This window comes from Portunus trituberculatus, chromosome 39 (genome assembly GCF_017591435.1).
Source record: "Portunus trituberculatus isolate SZX2019 chromosome 39, ASM1759143v1, whole genome shotgun sequence".
In the NCBI taxonomy this organism is placed as follows: Eukaryota; Metazoa; Arthropoda; class Malacostraca; order Decapoda; family Portunidae; genus Portunus; species Portunus trituberculatus.
In genome coordinates, this window is record NC_059293.1 from 17,413,690 (window position 1) to 17,431,558 (window position 17,869).

A 17,869-nucleotide genomic window follows, 5' to 3' on the forward strand; every position below is an offset into this window, starting at 1 on the left:
AGTTCCTCCAGACATACAAACTGAGGAACGGCCATTCCGGCATTACAATGTGACAGTGGGGAAGCCGTTGGTGCTGGAGTGTGATGCCCAGGGTGACCCACCACCTGAGGTGAGCTCTATAGAGTCAAAGTTATTAAAAGCTAGTTTTTCTCATGTCTCCTATTTTTACTATTGAAGTTTATTGTGGCAGTTTTGTAATGGCTGGATCAACAGAATGGAAACATTACAGGTTATTTGGTCTCATGGAGGCTCCCAACTTAAACCATCTTCTAGACTGCAGATGCTTGAGGAAGGCCACATTCTCTTCTTCACTAGTGTTGAGGTATAGTCTCCTTGATTTTTTCTTCTTTTTATTTTACGTATTTGTTTTTTGCATTAGTTCATTTCCTTGGTTTCAGAAATTTACTCTATTATTATTAAAGCTGTTTATTACAGAGAGAGAAAGAGAGATATTTGTATTGAGGTTTGTGTTTCTTGGACAGGAAGACGATGATGGAGACTACATGTGTCAAGCAGTTAATGTAGTTGGTGCGACAGATGAAACCTTCCACCTCAATGTTTTTGGTGTGTGGTTTGATTGTAAGGTTATGAAGTTGTTCCCCATAAAGAAATTCAAAGTGGACTGCAATTGTTATTCTAGGTCATACATATTCATCTCAGCATATCTATCTAGTCATGCTTATTTATTCCTCTTATTGTCATTCTTGTCCTTTCCTATGCAGCTCCCCCAAAAGTGTCAGGGCCACCAGAGACCAAGGTGTCAGTACTAGGGGGCCAGCCTGTAGCAATTGAATGTGATTTAGAAGGACGACCAAAACCAGACTATATTTGGATGTATAATGGAGATGAAGTCACCTCTGATGACGTCATTGTAGTGGAGAATCTCCTCACTATTGATAGGTGAGTTGGGTATTACTGCAACTAAATGTCTTAAAATTCTGAGTATCCTTGTTAATGTTAGAGAAGAGTACTTTTCTCTTTAAAGCTAAGAAACAAATCAGCATGTATAGATATGACCCTAGAATTTGAATGACCTATTATTTAAACAGTAGAATCTAAATAATTTTTTCAAGATTTTTAATCTTGTACTCTGTGGCTAGTCTTTACATTCTAACAATTTGAATAAAGTTGAAATCATGTTTACTGTAACTTCTACTTTATATTGATCATTGTGCATTGATGTCACTAATTTTAAGAACATGTCTTTTCCATTTTCTGTAGCACCACTTTGGACCATGCTGGGGACTACCAGTGTGAAGCCATCAACTCAGTTGGACATGCTGTGAAGACATTCAAGCTCCAAGTAAAAGGTGGGACATTCTCATTCTCTACACATAAATTACTTTAGTTCAGGTATTATGGTTACTTGCTGATGTAAAATAATCATTAGATGAACGTGGAAACTGTTCATGAAATGCTATCGATAATTTTGGGATATCTTTTTTTTGCAAAATTGATGGACTTAGCAACTTGGCAGTTCAGTCTCCAATCTTGTGAATATGGCAGTGAAGGCTATAATTTGAGATCATTGGTATTCCTGTTAGTTTACCTGAATTAATCTCTTAGAGCCACCAATCATAGTTGGAGGAACACAGGAAGAAGTTGTGAGTGTGTTGGAGGGAGAGACTGCATCTCTTCACTGCCATGCCTCAGGGAGTCCTGAGCCCATCATCTCTTGGTCAAAGGTAAGTTTACATATTGTTAGCTTTCTCTGCATCCATGTCTCTCACTGTCTAGCCTCCTATTTATGGTTTCCTCCCTTGCTGTAACTATTTTCCATTATAAGTTATAAGGCAATATGTTTTTCACTTTTATGTCACTTCAACATTAATAGATATATATACTGCAGAGTCTTGTTTAGTAATATTCATATTTCATTGGAAGATATATGTATAAACCTTTGTCTTTCTCAGGAAGAGGAAGAAGTAGGCGTGTGGCTACTTGACCAGCTGAAAATGTATCATGAGGGAAGTAACTTGCAAATTCAACATGTGAAAAGGGAAGATGCTGGCTATTACACATGTTTGGCATCAAATGTGGCTGGCAATGACACTAAACAGTATCTACTTCAGGTCTTAAGTGAGTAACTTTTCTTGATGTGATTTTAGGTAGTGTTATTAATTTGTATTGCAGTAACAGGACACTGAACATCAATGAACATGTTCATTGTAGTTTTATTAGTTGATTGTTGTGCACCACTAATTGGAAGGATTTTACTTCACAATATTTCTTTGTACTTGAACTTGATTTTTCTTCTGTAAGGTGATACTGATGTGTCTCATGTCTCTTTCAGTGAAGCCAGAATTGTTAGCAGCGGAGGATGAGGTGAGGGTGGTGTTGGGGGAGGAGACGCTACTTTCTTGCTTATTTGGTGGCATCCCTGCGCCTCAGGTATGTAGATTTTGTTTTGCATATGAAAATTACTATTTAGTCCACTTATTTCACCACAGTACGTACAGGTTGCTCTCAACTACAGTCGTGAGTTTGATCGATAAGAGTTTCTTCTATCAAGTGGTGAGAGGACCTAATAGTATGGGAATAGAAGTGAAATTTTATTGTACCAGTTATTTCTTCATGAATGTGAAACTTCAGATTCATTCTATGTTTTCTTTTTTGTTCTTGGTTAGATCTTAAAAAAAATTCAATGATTATTATATTCCTGTAATGTCTGTGTATTCCATTCTTTTATTCTAATAATAACAACAAAATATGTGAATTTTTCTTGATTTTTATTAAAGATAACTTGGTACTTCAAAGGGGAGCCTAGGGAACATGGAGAAATAGTAAAGATTTCCCCAGCACGCTCTAGTGACATGGGTAACTACAGCTGTGTGGCTGAGAATGAGGCTGGCCAAGCAAGTCACACCACTCAGCTCATAGTGCACAGTAAGGCCCAATGCTTTGTGATATAAGTATAAGTTTAATCACTCATATTTGCCTAAATGTATAAAATCCCATTAAATGCCATAGCTACATAAGCACTTTACACAAAATTACCATGTTAGAGAAGCTTTCATTGCACTCCATATTTCATGAAAAGAATCTTGTAATTCCTCTTGTGCAGCATACCCATCAGTGGAAGCTGAGAGAAAGCACGTGGTTGCCATCAGTGGAACAGAAGTTACTTTGCGCTGTCGAACTAAAGGTCAGCCTGCACCAACCATTAGGTGGTTCAAGGCTCACCAAATGATCAGTTCAGGTCCAGGTATGTTAACAGTTTAGGATTCATTGTATATAATTATCAATTTTTGTAGAAGTAATTTGATTTTCTTAAGAACACTTGAAAGTACTAGGTAAAGAAATAGCACATGAATTCACAAACCATCATGTTATGATTTTGTAAATCTTGTTAATTAATGGACTTTGATTAAAGCTGTTTTTATCATGAGCATAGGGCTGTGCTTCAGTTTTGTATCTTGGACTTTTTCTCATAAGAATTTGAGGTGAAAGATGATGGGTCTCTACATCTGCCCCTCGTCTTGCCTTCCCTTGCTGACACCTATGTCTGCACCGGTCAGAACCGTGTCGGCTCAGCTTCAGACCACATGCAGCTTGTGGTGCAAGGTGAGACATGACTTTCTTGCACAGTCTCAATAAATTATCTTAACAAGACAGGTAAAAGAAAATGATTGATGTCATATGAATCAGTTTTATTTAAAGTAAATTATTTTTATTCATGAACTATTCGTAGGATACCTGCATATTTCCTCTCCTCTAACAAGGAAAGTGTTGGTACTGTATCTTTTTGGTTATGATGAAAGGCATGTAGAGTTGCTTGATGTCACTCAATTATTTCAGAGCCTCCAGTAGCACTGCACGATGAACAGAAGGAAGTGACAGCCACTGAAGGTCAAGAGGCAGTCCTCACCTGTGATGTTACTGGTTCCCCCACTCCTACAATTACCTGGGCAAGACCAAATATGGGCCACACACCTGTCACTCCAGAGAACCCACGCATTAAGGTGCTTTTCTTAAACCCTATTACTTATCAGCTCTTATCTCAATATATATATGTAGCTTTAAATTATTACCAATAAGGCTTTTCCATTATTACAAGTTGGTGTTTACACTTGCAGATATCTGGAAAGGAACTAATTATCTTGTCAGTAGTGGCAGAAGATGCAGGCAGTTATGAGTGTACTGCCCAGAACCCTGCTGGTCACATCAATGCTCAGCTCCTTCTTACTGTTCACTGTGAGTTTTCTGTTACTGTTATGACAACTTAACATAATGGTAGAAACAGCTTGTAAAAGAGAGAGAGAGAGAGAGAGAGAGAGAGAGAGAGAGAGAGAGAGAGAGAGAGAGAGAGAGAGAGAGAGAGAGAGAGAGAGAGAGAGAGAGAGATAGTAAATAAAATTAATAAATAAATAGCTTACAAATTGTCTTGGGTAGCAAAAAAAATGAAAGATGGTGGTAAAAAGTCCACTAAAGCTCACTGTACATATTCTTGCATGCTTTTAAGACTTATTGCACTTGTTTTGAATCTCACCTCATGCATATTATTAGAGAAAAGATAATTGAGTAAAGGATAACATTCTCTTGCTCACATCTTGCAGCCCCACCATCAGTTCAGGAGGGAAGGAATGAGTCTGTGTCACTGAAGCGTGGGGAGGAACTAAGGCTGAGCTGCACAGTGTCTGGCCTTCCACAGCCTCGTACATCATGGCTGAAGGATGGACGAATCCTCTCCAATACTGCCAGAGTTCTCATACAACCAAATGGAGGTCTGGTGGTGTCTAGAATACAGGTATATTTGAGTAACGTCTTATGACTAGCTTTTACAGTAGACGTAATTGAACTCTGATTTTTAATCGTGTCTCGTACAGTTTCCTTCAAGAGGGAGTTTTTGAGACATGTAAAGTCTTAGAAACATGAAAGTAACGTATGTTTCTCCTTTTTTTGTCAGGCATCAGACTCTGGGGTTTACACTTGCCTGGCAACAAACTTGGTGGGACGTTTGTACCGTGATGTGGAAGTAGATGTCCTGTTGCCCCCAACCTTTGTAGCTCTGCCACGGAGCACTGAAGTCACTCAAGGCCAACGGTCAGTGTGGCAGTTTTCAGTTTCTTCCATGTCACCTAACCTTTTCATTGCTATTTGGTACATCTCTCTTTAATTACTATTTGTAGGTTTGAGTTGGAGTGTGAGGCCGTTGGAAACCCTATACCATCAATCCAGTGGTTACTTAATGGAGTGCAGGTAAGAATTAATGTTAGAATATATCAAGAGCAAAACTGGCATGTGGGTAGTAAAATTAAGGTGAGATAGTAGAACACTGATTTAGAGAAATACTGTGCAGGATGTATAGCATCAATAAACTCATTAGCTCTTGCACAACTAATGAAAACTGCAATAAACGTAAATGATAATTCTTAATATTTTTGCTGAGTCTTATCTAATAAAGTTTGATAACAATTAAATATTTAAAAGACCCAGGTAACATGGTGCATTTCCCTGAAAACAAGTTCATGACTCCACAACAGGTAGATGGGGTGACCACCTCGCTGGGTGGATGGTCTCATCTGGTGGTGGAACACGCCTCCAAAACTGATGAAGGCACTTACACTTGTCTGGCAGAGAATGAGGCAGGGCACAAAAAAGCCATTGCAGCCGTACAAGTCAAAGGTAAAATATTAGTGATGTATGTTTTCCTTTTCCCTTTATATTTCCTCTAATGTGCTCCATCAGGATGGTAGGTTAACTATTGTGCTCTTAGTTTCTGTGGCATTTTCTTACTCTTGAGATAAGGAGTCCAAGGTATAGAATATCTAAAATATCTCATTTATATGATCATATTTATTTTTTTGTTTCTGTTTTACATCTCTCCTTACTTCTTAATGACAAAACTATATATATGATTAAATAGTCAGGTGGAAGAGAAGAGATTTATATACAGTGAATGCATTGCTTCCCTGGCAACAGTCCCACCAATCATCATGTATGGGCCGGAAGAGACCACCGTGCTAGAGCTGAGTGCCGTCACCTTGGTGTGTGTTGCTGAGGGTGATCCGGTTCCCTCCACAACCTGGATCAAGGAGGGACACTCACTACAGACATCGGACAGAGTTACACTAACCCCTAATGGATCCCTGGTAAGTTTCAGTTAACTATCATCACCACCAGTACTACCACCTTTCTACATCTATTTCATCGTCACAGTTTTGATCTGCTTTAGCTTGCAGATATTATCCTCCTTCATTTTACAGGTTTTTACAAGCATGAAATATTATAGTCTTAGTAGGTATGTGTCTTATGTAAATGCCAGTATACCTCACAGCAATGACATATCAATATTATTTAGATCATCAATGCATCCCAAGCCTCTGATGCTGGGGAATACAAGTGTGTAGTGAGCAATGGGGCAGGAGCAGCTGAGGCCACAGCCCACTTGGTTGTCCACACAGCTCCTGTCATCACTACTCCACCTGTAGCTCAAGGTGAATCATTGTGTATCAGTCATTACATTTCTTGACATCTGGAAAAATGCTAGATTACTATCATAAATGCATATTCTGAAATGCTTTGCTCTCTCACCTTGACTATTTTCAACAGCCACAAAGAGCAAGGAAGAACACTTAAAAGTGCTTCTTCTATTATTGATATAAAAATGGTTTATCTGTTAGTAGAACCATTAAAATACCTTTAAAATCCTGTGTAGCTTTAAAGGTAGTGGAGGTGCAGGGCTGATTGTTTCAGAGTATGGGCCATAGTGCATCTAAAAGTGTGTAACAAGTTGACTGACATGAAAATTTTTTGTCTTCTGCTTGCACATTTATTCCCTGGAAATTCAGTTGTGGAGGTTGGTAGCATGGTGGTGTTTGACTGTGTGGCAGAAGGTTCTCCAGTACCTGACATACAGTGGAATGTTTCTCCTGGTGATCTTCATTCACGGTTCCAGAAGTTGACAAATGGTTCTCTTCAGGTACGTTTTCAAATGCATTGACAAGTATTTCATTATACAGTCCTAAGTATTGCACAATGTTTTATCTTCATTTTCTGTATCCAGTATCTAATTTTTTTTTTTTTCCAGTTAATTGCAGCACAAATGGAAGATGAGGGTCAAGTTATATGTCAAGCTTACAATGACTTGGGTGAGGACTTGGCTAAAGCTAGTTTGTACATCAAAGGTAAGTTCAAAGAAACATCATCCTGTTTCCCCCTCCCTTCATAATTCAGTGTTTTATTTGCCTTTAAAGAACCTTAAGTTAATGAAAAGCTATGTAAGCAAATACCTTTCCTTCTTGCTGTATTACTGACATTATTAATGACCATTATTTTGATAAAGTTCCAGGATTCTGGGGATCGTGGGGATCTTGGTCACCCTGCAGTGTGTCCTGTGGGCCTGGCCAACAGCTTCGAAGGAGAGAATGTGACTCCCCAGCACCTCGACATGGGGGTGCTCCGTGCCAGGGGGCTGAAACTCACACACGCCCTTGTCGACCCCAACCTTGCCCTGTGGATGGTAACTGGTCACCATGGGAACCTTGGAGTGACTGCAGGTGTGTCAAACATATAGCTTTCTTGTGAACACATGGTGTTGTTATATTATCATTATGATCAAATCTATAACTGAAAATACCAAATTGAGCACTTATAGCAAGCAAGTTTGGTAGTTTAATCTATAATGTTGCCTCCTTTTACCTTATTAGTGCAACTTGTGGTGAAGGTGTACAGATTCGATCCAGACACTGCACAGCCCCAGTGCCTCTGTATGATGGCAAGCCTTGTGAAGGTAGTGACACACAGGAGGAGAAGTGCCACCTAAAAGATTGTCCAGGTAGGATAACATTAATACATTAATGTTCATTTGTGCAAAAATGTTTAAATCCATAAGTAATAAACTTGAAAGAAGGTTGGAGAATATTTTTAGCTCCATGAAATACAATTAGTAGTTCTATATTAAGTATATTTGTCTTGACTCTCAACTCACTTTTCTCAGACTTAGATTTGAACTTTACACAGAAGAGGATAAGGAGATTATAAAAGATGGTCTTTACAGTGTCAGGACAGTGGGGCTCCTGGAGTTCCTGGTCAGACTGTAGCACCTCTTGTGGACAAGGACTGAAGCAACGCTCCCGCCTTTGTGACTCTCCACCTCCATCAGGGGGAGGAGCTCAGTGTGAAGAAGACAGCTTGGAGGTGACCCCATGCTCCAGCTCTCCTTGCCTGGTAAGTGCAGTTATGCTGTAATTCAATCAATGCTTATAAAATTTATAGGCTCCAGAACCTTGTGACTACCTGTGTCCAAGCTTTATAAAGATATGAAGAATGTTTGTGAATGCTAGTGATGTACAGTCAGCTCCATAGTTGGTGAAGCAGCCTTCCTGCTCTTATTTTGAACTAAAGCCACATATCAACTCAAGCAATTTTAGTAGGTAAATATCATTGGCCAGAAGCTGTGACAAGTAAATTAAGCCATACCTCCTTTCTCAACCCCACTCCATGTCCACCTTTCCATTCTGCACCAAGTAAGAGACAAGTTGGTCAGTCAGCAACAAGTTACTATTCAATCAGTGACATGATTACAAAAATATCTTAAACTACAGCTTCAAGCCAGGAATGAATGGACTATAGATTATTATTATTATTTTGCATGGTTTGCATTAGCTGGATGGCAGCTGGGGAACATGGGAGGCATGGAGTGTATGCAGTGTGTCTTGTGGAGGAGGAGTGAGACGGCGACTTAGAAACTGCCGTGATCCACTACCAAGCAATGGGGGCCGCTACTGTCCAGGGTCTGACACTCAGGAGGATTACTGTAATTTTGACTTGTGCCCAGTAAATGGTAAGTGAACATCACATGCCAGTCTAGTCCCTGCTGTGAAAGGGACATGGCTTGGCCACACACTGTCTTTGAGTTACTGCAGTGTTAGTTTATTGAGTTCTGATTCTGGAGTATTCTTTTAGCCTTACTAAAATGAGTGCATGGTTAGGTGGGTGGTCATCGTGGTCACCATGGGGTGCCTGTACTGCCACCTGTGGGGGAGGCCAACGACGCAGGTTCCGTACATGTGACAGTCCACCACCCTCCCAGGGGGGCCGTGCTTGTACTGGATCAGATGCTGACACCGAGGCCTGCAACACCCAGCAGTGTCCAGGTGAACTGATTATAATGCAACTAATGTAATTCAGTCAAAACTACATTTTCATTACCTCAACATTTAGTGTACAGGCAGGACTGGTTTGTGTATATGCATACTACTGTACGATTACTTTTGTGAATTTTTTAAAGTGTAATTTTTTACATATTTCTAATTGTTATTATTATTCCTCTGTATTTATATTGACTTATTTACTAAGATTTTGTATTCATTGATTGGGTTTGTTACTGCAGTGAATGGTGAGTGGGGACTGTGGGGCGAGTGGTCCAGTTGCAGCGAGTCATGTGGGATTGGCATCAGGACAAGGAGACGGCTTTGTGATGCCCCGTACCCCAGAATGGGAGGATCGTCATGCTCAGGGGAAGAAACTGAGGTAAGTCCATCAGGAAGTGACACATGTATGACTCATTGCTCTTATCAGTCTCATAAATATCAAGATTGCATGATGTATCAGATGTTGCCAATTTCAGTACAAAAACATGTGGATATTAGCTTATATAATTGAATTTATTTAACAGAAATGTCTTAAAGACACTTTACTCACTGTGCTTTTCATGTGCCAGATGATTGTATGTGATAAGACCTTCCTGTTGCAACATGTTGAAGCAAATAGACTCATTGTCTTACAGACTGGTGTGTGTCTGGGACATTTGTGCAAAAAACTGCCAGAAGTAGCCCGTGGGACTCTCATGGGAGAACTTAATGGAGAAGATTTGGGTATTGTCAAGCTCTTAGCCAATGTCTCCACCTTAGGCATGCAGAGGACAGTCACTGGCAATGTCAGTCCTGTCATACCTAAACATGTGAGATATTGTATACTTTGTGCATGGTGCCCATGTTAATGAACTTAATATAAAATTTATGTTTTTATAAAGATCCATTTTGCAGTTGTTTATGTAATACTTTAGTTAAACATTTTGAAATATATTAGAGAATTTGTTCTCTGAAGTAACAAAGATTATTTTTGCAATATTACAGGGTGCCTGGTTGACTCCTTTACTCTCTCTGCTATCTCCGGTGTATTGGATAGGAGCATATGAAATTAATGGAGCTGTCAATGGCCATACTCTCACAGAAGGCTTCTTCCGTCAAGAGGCACATGTGGCTTTTGCTACTGGTGAGTTTCAGCTACAGTGAGGATTTCATCTTTGATAAGGAAAGCCTCAGTTGAATAAGCCAACAGAGCACAATACATACAAAACCAGTTGAACATGCAAGATATCTTACTGTATGGGGAATTCAAATAATGTGCATTTGAAGTAATGTAAGGAATATATTTGTATTTTTCAGGAGAGACAATAGATATGACACATGTAGTACGAGGTGTTGATTCTGATGGAACCTTGCTGGTGGATGTTGTAGTCACAGGAAACGTGCCTTACCTGCCTCCTGGCTCCCCCATCACCCTTCACCCATATACAGGTTTGTAATGCTTTTTTTTTCATCTTCCACTTATGTAATGTCTATTATCCTTTCATGAGGAATGAGGAATGAATACTATTTGGTAAGTTTTTGAGACTTCTCTTTATTTTGTGGTTGGGGAATTATTTCTATGACATATCAATGAGTGTTTTCAGGAAGCATTCCAGTAACATTAAGTGTGATGATGTGCATTTCATACACTTAGCAAATTTTTTTTCCCACAGAAACTTATGTACAAACGGGTAGCGGCTCCCTCTTTGTTACATCTACTCGTGCATTCTCTCTTGGACATCATCAACTTCCATATGCATGGAATAAAACTATATCATATGATGCTGATCTGGGCAGCATGCCATTCCTGGTGGAGACACTGCACACAAATGGTCTAGGCACCTCATACAGGTATTAAAAGATTAGGGCATGTTTTGTCTTCAGTTGGATTCTGAAAATAAATAAACCTTGACCTATCATATTTGAAGCCTTGATACATTAATCCAGTTTTAATGAGCAATATAAAGCATACTGTAATTATAGTGGATAGGAAAGTAGATTTTGAGAGACCATTTGAGTTGTAGAAGTGAAGTCCCTCATTACACTGCTCATAGATTTAAAAGAGCAATGGCTATATTTTTAAAAAATATTTTCTTGCAGCAATATCAAGCAAGAGTTGACTATGGTGGCATCAGCTTCTATCACACCTGGAACACCTAGCCAGATGTGCCCATCAGGCTTCACCCTGAATGAGGCAGGACGTTTCTGTCAGGACAACAATGAGTGTGGAAGCTCCAGTAGTCGCTGTTCTCATGGCTGCACCAACACCGTAGGGAGCTATGTGTGTACTTGTTCCCCGGGGTACACCTTAGGCCCTGATGGCTACACCTGTCAAGGTTTGTAACTTGTTTTGTGGAGAATATTTTTTTCTCTAGTTATTATTACATTTGTGGGTGTGTTTGTGAGTGTGCGATTCTGTCAACTTGATATATGTTTGCTAATATTTTGTTTTTGTCATATTGAAAAGATTATTCTTGGATAATATGAAAAGTAAGGAAATTGTATTTTTTACAGATATGGATGAATGTTCAATGCCTGGAGTGTGTGGTCCACAAGAGCAGTGTGAAAATTCTCCAGGATCGTACATTTGCACCTATGCATGTGGACACGGCCTTCGGAGGACTTCATCTGGTTCATCGTGTGAAGGTGTGTTGATAGCTTCTCAGTAAAAGATCATATTATTTTTGTTATTATTTATTATCTCTTTTTTTTTTTTTTTTCTTTTTTTTTTTTACTATCAATTATTTCTTAATAGATGTCAACGAGTGTGAGGAGCAGCCAGGAGTGTGTGACCAGACTTGCCTCAACCTCATTGGGGGCTACAGGTGTGATTGTCGACGAGGTTTCCGACTCGTTGGTCAGAGTCGCTGTGTAGGTCAGTCACCTTTATAGCATTTCTTGCAACTCAATGAATATTTGAAAAAACTTTTTATTGTGGAAACCTGCTATTTGTACACAATCCATACCAGGGGCTTTTATGAATTGTGATTAGTATGAATGACAAATTTTTTCCTCCAAGAAATGTATAACACAAATTGGATTAATCCATTTCAGACCCATAGATACTTATTTAACACTTAACAGATGGTGATCATTCATGTAAACTGTACAAATTGCAGGATAATTATATGAAGGACAAATTTGATTTTACATGATAAAGTTGGATGAATGGTGAATTGTATGAATGATGGGGTTTCACTGTATGTAGGTATTTTTTATATTGCATGGAAACTTTACCTAACTTATTTGATTTATTCCTTTAGATATTGATGAGTGTTCAACATTCCGGTCTCCGTGCAGCCACAGCTGTGAGAACACAGTGGGATCCTTCAAATGCACTTGTCCCGAGGGCTACTCTGTCTTGCGGAACGGTCGCTGTAAAGGTTAGCACGCATGTTGTATGGTTTCAAAACCATAGATTAGCTAAAACCAAAATATTTTCTTAACATTATCAGAAGTAAGATGTGTCATCTTTAAATGCTTCAAACACTATTCAATAAAAACCTTATTTTAGGAGTCTCATTCTGTATTTTACAAGTTTATTTAATGTTTTATTCTGTACTGTGAAGACATTGATGAGTGTAGGACCCACCAACATAATTGTTTGGAGGAACAAGAGTGTGAGAATACAGAAGGCTCCTACACCTGCATAACCAATTGTCCTCTGGGCCTCAAGCAAGCCTCTAATGTTACCTGCACTGGTGAGTATAGTCTTTTATGATAAGACAGTGTGTGTCTAATATGCACTTGAGATTATGGAGGTTTCTCCAGCATTCATCATTGTTCCATTTTGAAAAGTTTCATTCATTACTGTAGTTGGCAGTAAAGTCACTACAATACACTTTGTCAAAGAAATTTTGTACGAGTTAAAGCTTTTATTTATCTGTCTTGTCTTGGTATGATTATGTACATTTCTGATACAGATATTGACGAGTGTGAAGAGAGACTGTCAGGGTGCCACTACACTCAGATCTGCACCAACACCTGGGGTTCTTATGTCTGCTCATGTGCTCAAGGCTTTAGGTCTGCAGGTCCTGGCCAACCTTGCTTAGGTATGCAACTCCCTCATAATTTCCCTCCACTGTGAATATGAATTGTCCTCTCTGTGAGTTTGCTGGCATTGATAATTTCCTCACTATATAAGATCTACTTACCTTTCACTCAGCATTGCGCCTAGTATTTTATACCTAGCATAGGCATGCTATTCAGGGAAATGGTCTATTAAATTTTAAATGAGGGAAAGAAAGGAAAATAAAAAAGTGCTCATCTTTAGTTATATTTGAGGAACATTTCTTAAGTTTGTTCAGATGAAACTGCTATAAAATTTCATATTTTTAGCTGATCATTGTATAAAACAATTGAACACAGTAATAACATGATACTGCTTACCTATTTTCATTTGTATATTCTGTGGCATTGTCATTTTGGCTGATGGTGGGAATAGATGTGAACGAGTGCTTGGCTTCCCCGTCCCCATGTAGCTACCGCTGCCACAACCTGCGGGGAACATACGAGTGTGTGTGTGCCCCGGGACAACAAAGGCTTCCTGATGGAAAATCATGCATTGGTGGGCTTTTGTTCATTGTTGTTTGGTGTTGTGGGGTTATATTCTCAGTTCATAAAGCCATGCTTGATGCTTAAAAAAATTCAAAGTATCTAGAGCTGAACATGTTTAAACAAACAGATATTAAAGAAACAAAAAGCAATAACAAAAAGGACCTTTAAGCATTCACAGAAAATACAGCAACTGACTACCAGATTGTCAGCTATAAAAGTAATGTTTCTTTGACCATTGTGCTGTCAGTATCTTTTCCTAAAAGTGTTTAAGCTGTTTACACTGCTACACCTCGTACAAAGTATAGTGGAGGTCTAATTAAAATACATACGTATTGCCTCTAATCCACTTGACATTGGATTGGTTTCAAAATAAGGATTTGATGAAGTCATTGTAACTTGTAGAAAGAGATTAATTTCACACCACATAATAGCTCTTGAATATCCTAGTTACTGGCTGGTGGTGGTGCGTGTTGCAGGGCTTCAGTATGTAGAGGATCCTCGCACTCGTCCACTCCTTCCCCATCGCCGAGACAGACCTGCCTCACCTGGCTACCCAACCTCTGAGTTTCAAGAAAAATTACTTCAAAAATTCTACCTCCAGAATAGCTGCCCAGCAGGCTTTGAGTATTTTAATGGAGAGTGCCAAGGTATGGGACAGCAAACTTTGGGCAAGATTAATATTTCAGTTTTGTATAATAAAGTATAACTATCACTATTGCACCTCTCCCTTGATTTAGTGCTGTTGATGAGTTGATTTACTGTAGTAGCAGAAAATATATAACACCACAGTAGTTGGGATTTAGAGAACTACCATCAAGCCTATAGCTTCATAACCCTCAGAAAGTTATTTATTTACTGCAAGACAGTCAAAGAAATTTGATATATCAGAGTACTTTAAAATTTTTTATACAAAAAATTTAACTTCTTATTGGATTTTTGGGTGAGCCATTGCTTAAAAACAAGAAACAAGATAAAAGCAGCATTCAGAGGAGAATTCCCTCATCCTCTACACTAGCTAATGATACACTACTTAGGTACTTTGCTTGTTTGCATATTTATATTACACCACTAACTACTATACTTTTTTTGTTTAGGAAATTACATTCATGAATTCAAAATCTCAACTTTATTTACATGCATTTATTTTTAGGAGAACCATTTTCCTCTCATTCCCTCCAGGTGAGAAAACCATTTCAGAACACTTCATTTTCCATAATTCTACAATTCATTCTGTCTCTTTCATTAAACTTGCTAGTCTTCAAATGCATTTCATAACTCATGCTTTCTTTTTACAGCAAAGGCCCCTCTCTGACAAATTTAAATCCTGATTTTCTCAGATATGAATATGGCCATAGTTTTGTTATCTATTGTGAACTATGACTGCTCAGCATGAAATGTTGGAAAATGTATTCATTGGCTAGTGAAGAGTAGAACTGGAATATCTTCTCTTGTATAATCAGAGTAGGAAGCTTTCATGTTAGTTTAATTCTCTTACAGACATTGATGAATGTAAGCTGCGTGACAGATGTCAGCACCAGTGCCACAACACCCATGGCAGCTATGTGTGTCTCTGCCCCCCTGGGTACCGCCTCAATCATAATCAGCGCACCTGTGATGGTGAGTGTACCTTCTTGCTTCATGTTATGAAATTTTCCCTTTTGGTTTTTATTTTATTGGTAAGTCAATATTTGAACTTATGTGAGTTGTAAAAGTTTTCAGATGGGGATGATACATGGAAATAGCTAGGTGTCATACAGGGACTGCCACATGTAGACCTGATAGCTTCGTGTAACATTTTTTTTTTTTTTAATTAATTAATTTATTTTTTCCAAAATCATACAAGTTTAAATGGTTAATATAACTCTCAACTTGACATCCCATTTTTGTCCATTGCAGACATTGATGAGTGCATTGAGCAGTCAGTGAAGTGTGGCGTGGAGGAAGTTTGCTTCAACCAGAGAGGCTCCTACCGATGTGTGGCCATGCGTTGTCCCCCGGGTTACCAGCGTGATCTGCCTACTGGGTAGTATATTGTGTATTTTTTCAGAACATTGACAAAATCTACTTGTAGGAGAATATTAAATGTAAGACCAATGCAAAAAGTGATTATAAGTGTATTAATTATATGTATTCTGCTCCTGCTCCAGCTCTTGCATCTTGGATTGCCGCCATGGTGGAGTCAGCTGTCCTCCTGGTGTCAATTATGCCCATATTTTAGCCTTCAAGACAGCTTCCCTGCCAGCTGGTATAAAGGCCAACCAGGATCTGGTGAGACTGATGGCTTATGATCAGCTGGGTAACTTGGTGCCACAAACTCTCTTCACCATCATTGAGAATGAATCAGGTATTTGAGTGGTTTCCTTGAATCCAGTTACATAGTTTCATGCACATATTTTTGCAGATAATGGTCTTTATAAATACTAGCTCAATCTGGCATTCTCTTTTCTTTTATAGCCATTTTCTACCTTTCTCACATATTCCACATTTTCAGACTGTCCATACTTTTGTTCATGTCTTTGCTTTCATTGAAAAACTGATGAGTTTGTAATAGCTTAGGAACTACTGCTTTATTTCAATGTCTGTAGGAGTACGATTCAGAATTCGTGTCAAGAACGGAAGAGGAATTCTCCGCACTCTGCAGCCTCTTGTAGCAGGACGGGAGTATCGGTGAGTTCTTTTTCTCATTGCTCTAATGGCATTCCATGTGGTTGTGCCCCATTTATTGTTGTGAAGTTTTTTCTTTCAGTCATGTGGTAACAATTATTTGTCTATTGTTTATTTTCACCAGGGGCTGATGGGGTTAAGAGCATGAAAGATGTGTATTTGTTGTGTTTTGTATGTGGAATTCCCAGCTTAAAATATAGATGAATAGATTATTATTATAATTCTAGTTGACATTTGACTTGTACTTCTAATTTGGTAGAGTGTCAAACCTTAATGGTAACGTCTCATTTTGAATTCTTTCCTGTTTCTCTTCAGGATGATTGTAGAGGCAGTGTCCTATGATGAGAGGGAACACTTCATCAAGTACTCCACAAGGTTCATCATTTTCCTTCACATATCAGAATACCCATACTAGACAATGTGAGACTTTGTGCACCTTACCAGGGAAGCATCATGAGTGCAATTTGTATTTATTTTAGTGGTATGTTTTGAAATATACCAGAGTCTATTTGGTATAGGTGTGGAGGAGCATATGAAGAAAAGACTTAGTGAGTTGTAGAGTAGTTTGGTAATTTTTTTTCACTATCCCTATTTATTTGTTCCCAGTTGAGTTAGTTTTTACTCATCACCTGAGAGAAGACTAAGATGCTGAACTTAGTTTCAAGCTTTAAAGATAAACTACTAATATTGTTCTATGTAGTTTATGATTTAGTATAAGTTAGGAGTAATTAGTATAATGTAGTTATATGGAAAGCAGAGCTGGGCGCATTACTGGATATCCGGCAGTCCGGTACCACACTTCCGCACCTCCGGTACTGTACTCATAACTATTAAAAATGCGCTTGAAAAATTTAGTCCGCACCTCAAATAATAAAACAAATTACAAGGCAGGAGGGGGTGGGAGCTTGCTTAGACCCGAATGAGTGACATCACTCAAGTGGCGGGAAACGGGGAAAATATGCCTGGTAGCACAGACCGCCAAAAACGGCCGAAAGTAATGCTACGGAGTGCGGACTGTTTGTCATCTTTATTTATTTATCTTTTTTATCCTTGAAAATCTCAGGTGCGGAAGTACGGACTCAAAATTTCGCTTTTCCATACTTGTCTCAAGTGCGGAGATATGGACAAAAAATTTCACCTTTCTGTACCTGTAACTTCCGCACTTTTGAAAAATTTTCCGCACTTCGCACCTCCGCATCTCGTTTGGTGGTCCGCAGGTACGTGGAGCGCATGTGCGGACTGAGATAAGGAAGTACTCAGCTCTGATTAAATTAATTCTTTTCTTAGAAGCAGTATACTTATGATTTTTTTTCTTTTTTACTTTTTGTCTATATGTGAATGTGGTTGCCATGCGAATCTCTTAGTTTTAGTGAGAAGTATGTATTTCAATTCCATCATACTCAATAAATTCACTTTCCATACTAAAACTCAATGTATGTAGTTTTTAAGACAAGCTGGTCAAAGATAATACTGTAATGTAAAAACACAATAAAATAATAATAACAAAAACAATATGACAAAATACTCCAAAGAGGGTAGATATATGATAAATTTTTAGTGTTTAAGGTGCTTCG

At 38.7% G+C, this 17,869-nt stretch overlaps 1 protein-coding gene across 1 annotated transcript in view; it reads left to right on the forward strand.

Moving 5' to 3' along the window:
• Window positions 1-17,804, forward strand: part of LOC123515753 (hemicentin-1-like) — a 63,252-nt gene extending 45,448 nt beyond the window's left edge. The window contains exons 65-108 of the mRNA XM_045274609.1: window positions 3-109; window positions 230-322; window positions 483-564; window positions 723-900; window positions 1,222-1,310; window positions 1,567-1,685; window positions 1,914-2,079; window positions 2,294-2,391; window positions 2,739-2,886; window positions 3,065-3,205; window positions 3,436-3,564; window positions 3,799-3,962; window positions 4,077-4,194; window positions 4,557-4,747; window positions 4,907-5,043; window positions 5,130-5,199; window positions 5,484-5,625; window positions 5,923-6,092; window positions 6,302-6,437; window positions 6,792-6,922; window positions 7,031-7,127; window positions 7,286-7,499; window positions 7,650-7,777; window positions 8,000-8,169; window positions 8,608-8,785; window positions 8,934-9,098; window positions 9,335-9,474; window positions 9,731-9,904; window positions 10,080-10,218; window positions 10,392-10,523; window positions 10,748-10,925; window positions 11,175-11,410; window positions 11,589-11,720; window positions 11,830-11,949; window positions 12,338-12,457; window positions 12,644-12,775; window positions 12,998-13,126; window positions 13,519-13,641; window positions 14,108-14,278; window positions 15,129-15,248; window positions 15,528-15,654; window positions 15,779-15,975; window positions 16,217-16,298; window positions 16,611-17,804. Coding sequence (XP_045130544.1) covers window positions 3-109; window positions 230-322; window positions 483-564; window positions 723-900; window positions 1,222-1,310; window positions 1,567-1,685; window positions 1,914-2,079; window positions 2,294-2,391; window positions 2,739-2,886; window positions 3,065-3,205; window positions 3,436-3,564; window positions 3,799-3,962; window positions 4,077-4,194; window positions 4,557-4,747; window positions 4,907-5,043; window positions 5,130-5,199; window positions 5,484-5,625; window positions 5,923-6,092; window positions 6,302-6,437; window positions 6,792-6,922; window positions 7,031-7,127; window positions 7,286-7,499; window positions 7,650-7,777; window positions 8,000-8,169; window positions 8,608-8,785; window positions 8,934-9,098; window positions 9,335-9,474; window positions 9,731-9,904; window positions 10,080-10,218; window positions 10,392-10,523; window positions 10,748-10,925; window positions 11,175-11,410; window positions 11,589-11,720; window positions 11,830-11,949; window positions 12,338-12,457; window positions 12,644-12,775; window positions 12,998-13,126; window positions 13,519-13,641; window positions 14,108-14,278; window positions 15,129-15,248; window positions 15,528-15,654; window positions 15,779-15,975; window positions 16,217-16,298; window positions 16,611-16,710 — 6,113 coding nt within the window. The 3' untranslated portion in view covers window positions 16,711-17,804. The remainder of the gene's footprint in view (window positions 1-2; window positions 110-229; window positions 323-482; window positions 565-722; window positions 901-1,221; window positions 1,311-1,566; window positions 1,686-1,913; window positions 2,080-2,293; window positions 2,392-2,738; window positions 2,887-3,064; window positions 3,206-3,435; window positions 3,565-3,798; window positions 3,963-4,076; window positions 4,195-4,556; window positions 4,748-4,906; window positions 5,044-5,129; window positions 5,200-5,483; window positions 5,626-5,922; window positions 6,093-6,301; window positions 6,438-6,791; window positions 6,923-7,030; window positions 7,128-7,285; window positions 7,500-7,649; window positions 7,778-7,999; window positions 8,170-8,607; window positions 8,786-8,933; window positions 9,099-9,334; window positions 9,475-9,730; window positions 9,905-10,079; window positions 10,219-10,391; window positions 10,524-10,747; window positions 10,926-11,174; window positions 11,411-11,588; window positions 11,721-11,829; window positions 11,950-12,337; window positions 12,458-12,643; window positions 12,776-12,997; window positions 13,127-13,518; window positions 13,642-14,107; window positions 14,279-15,128; window positions 15,249-15,527; window positions 15,655-15,778; window positions 15,976-16,216; window positions 16,299-16,610) is intronic.
• The last annotated feature ends 65 nt before the right edge of the window (window positions 17,805-17,869 follow it).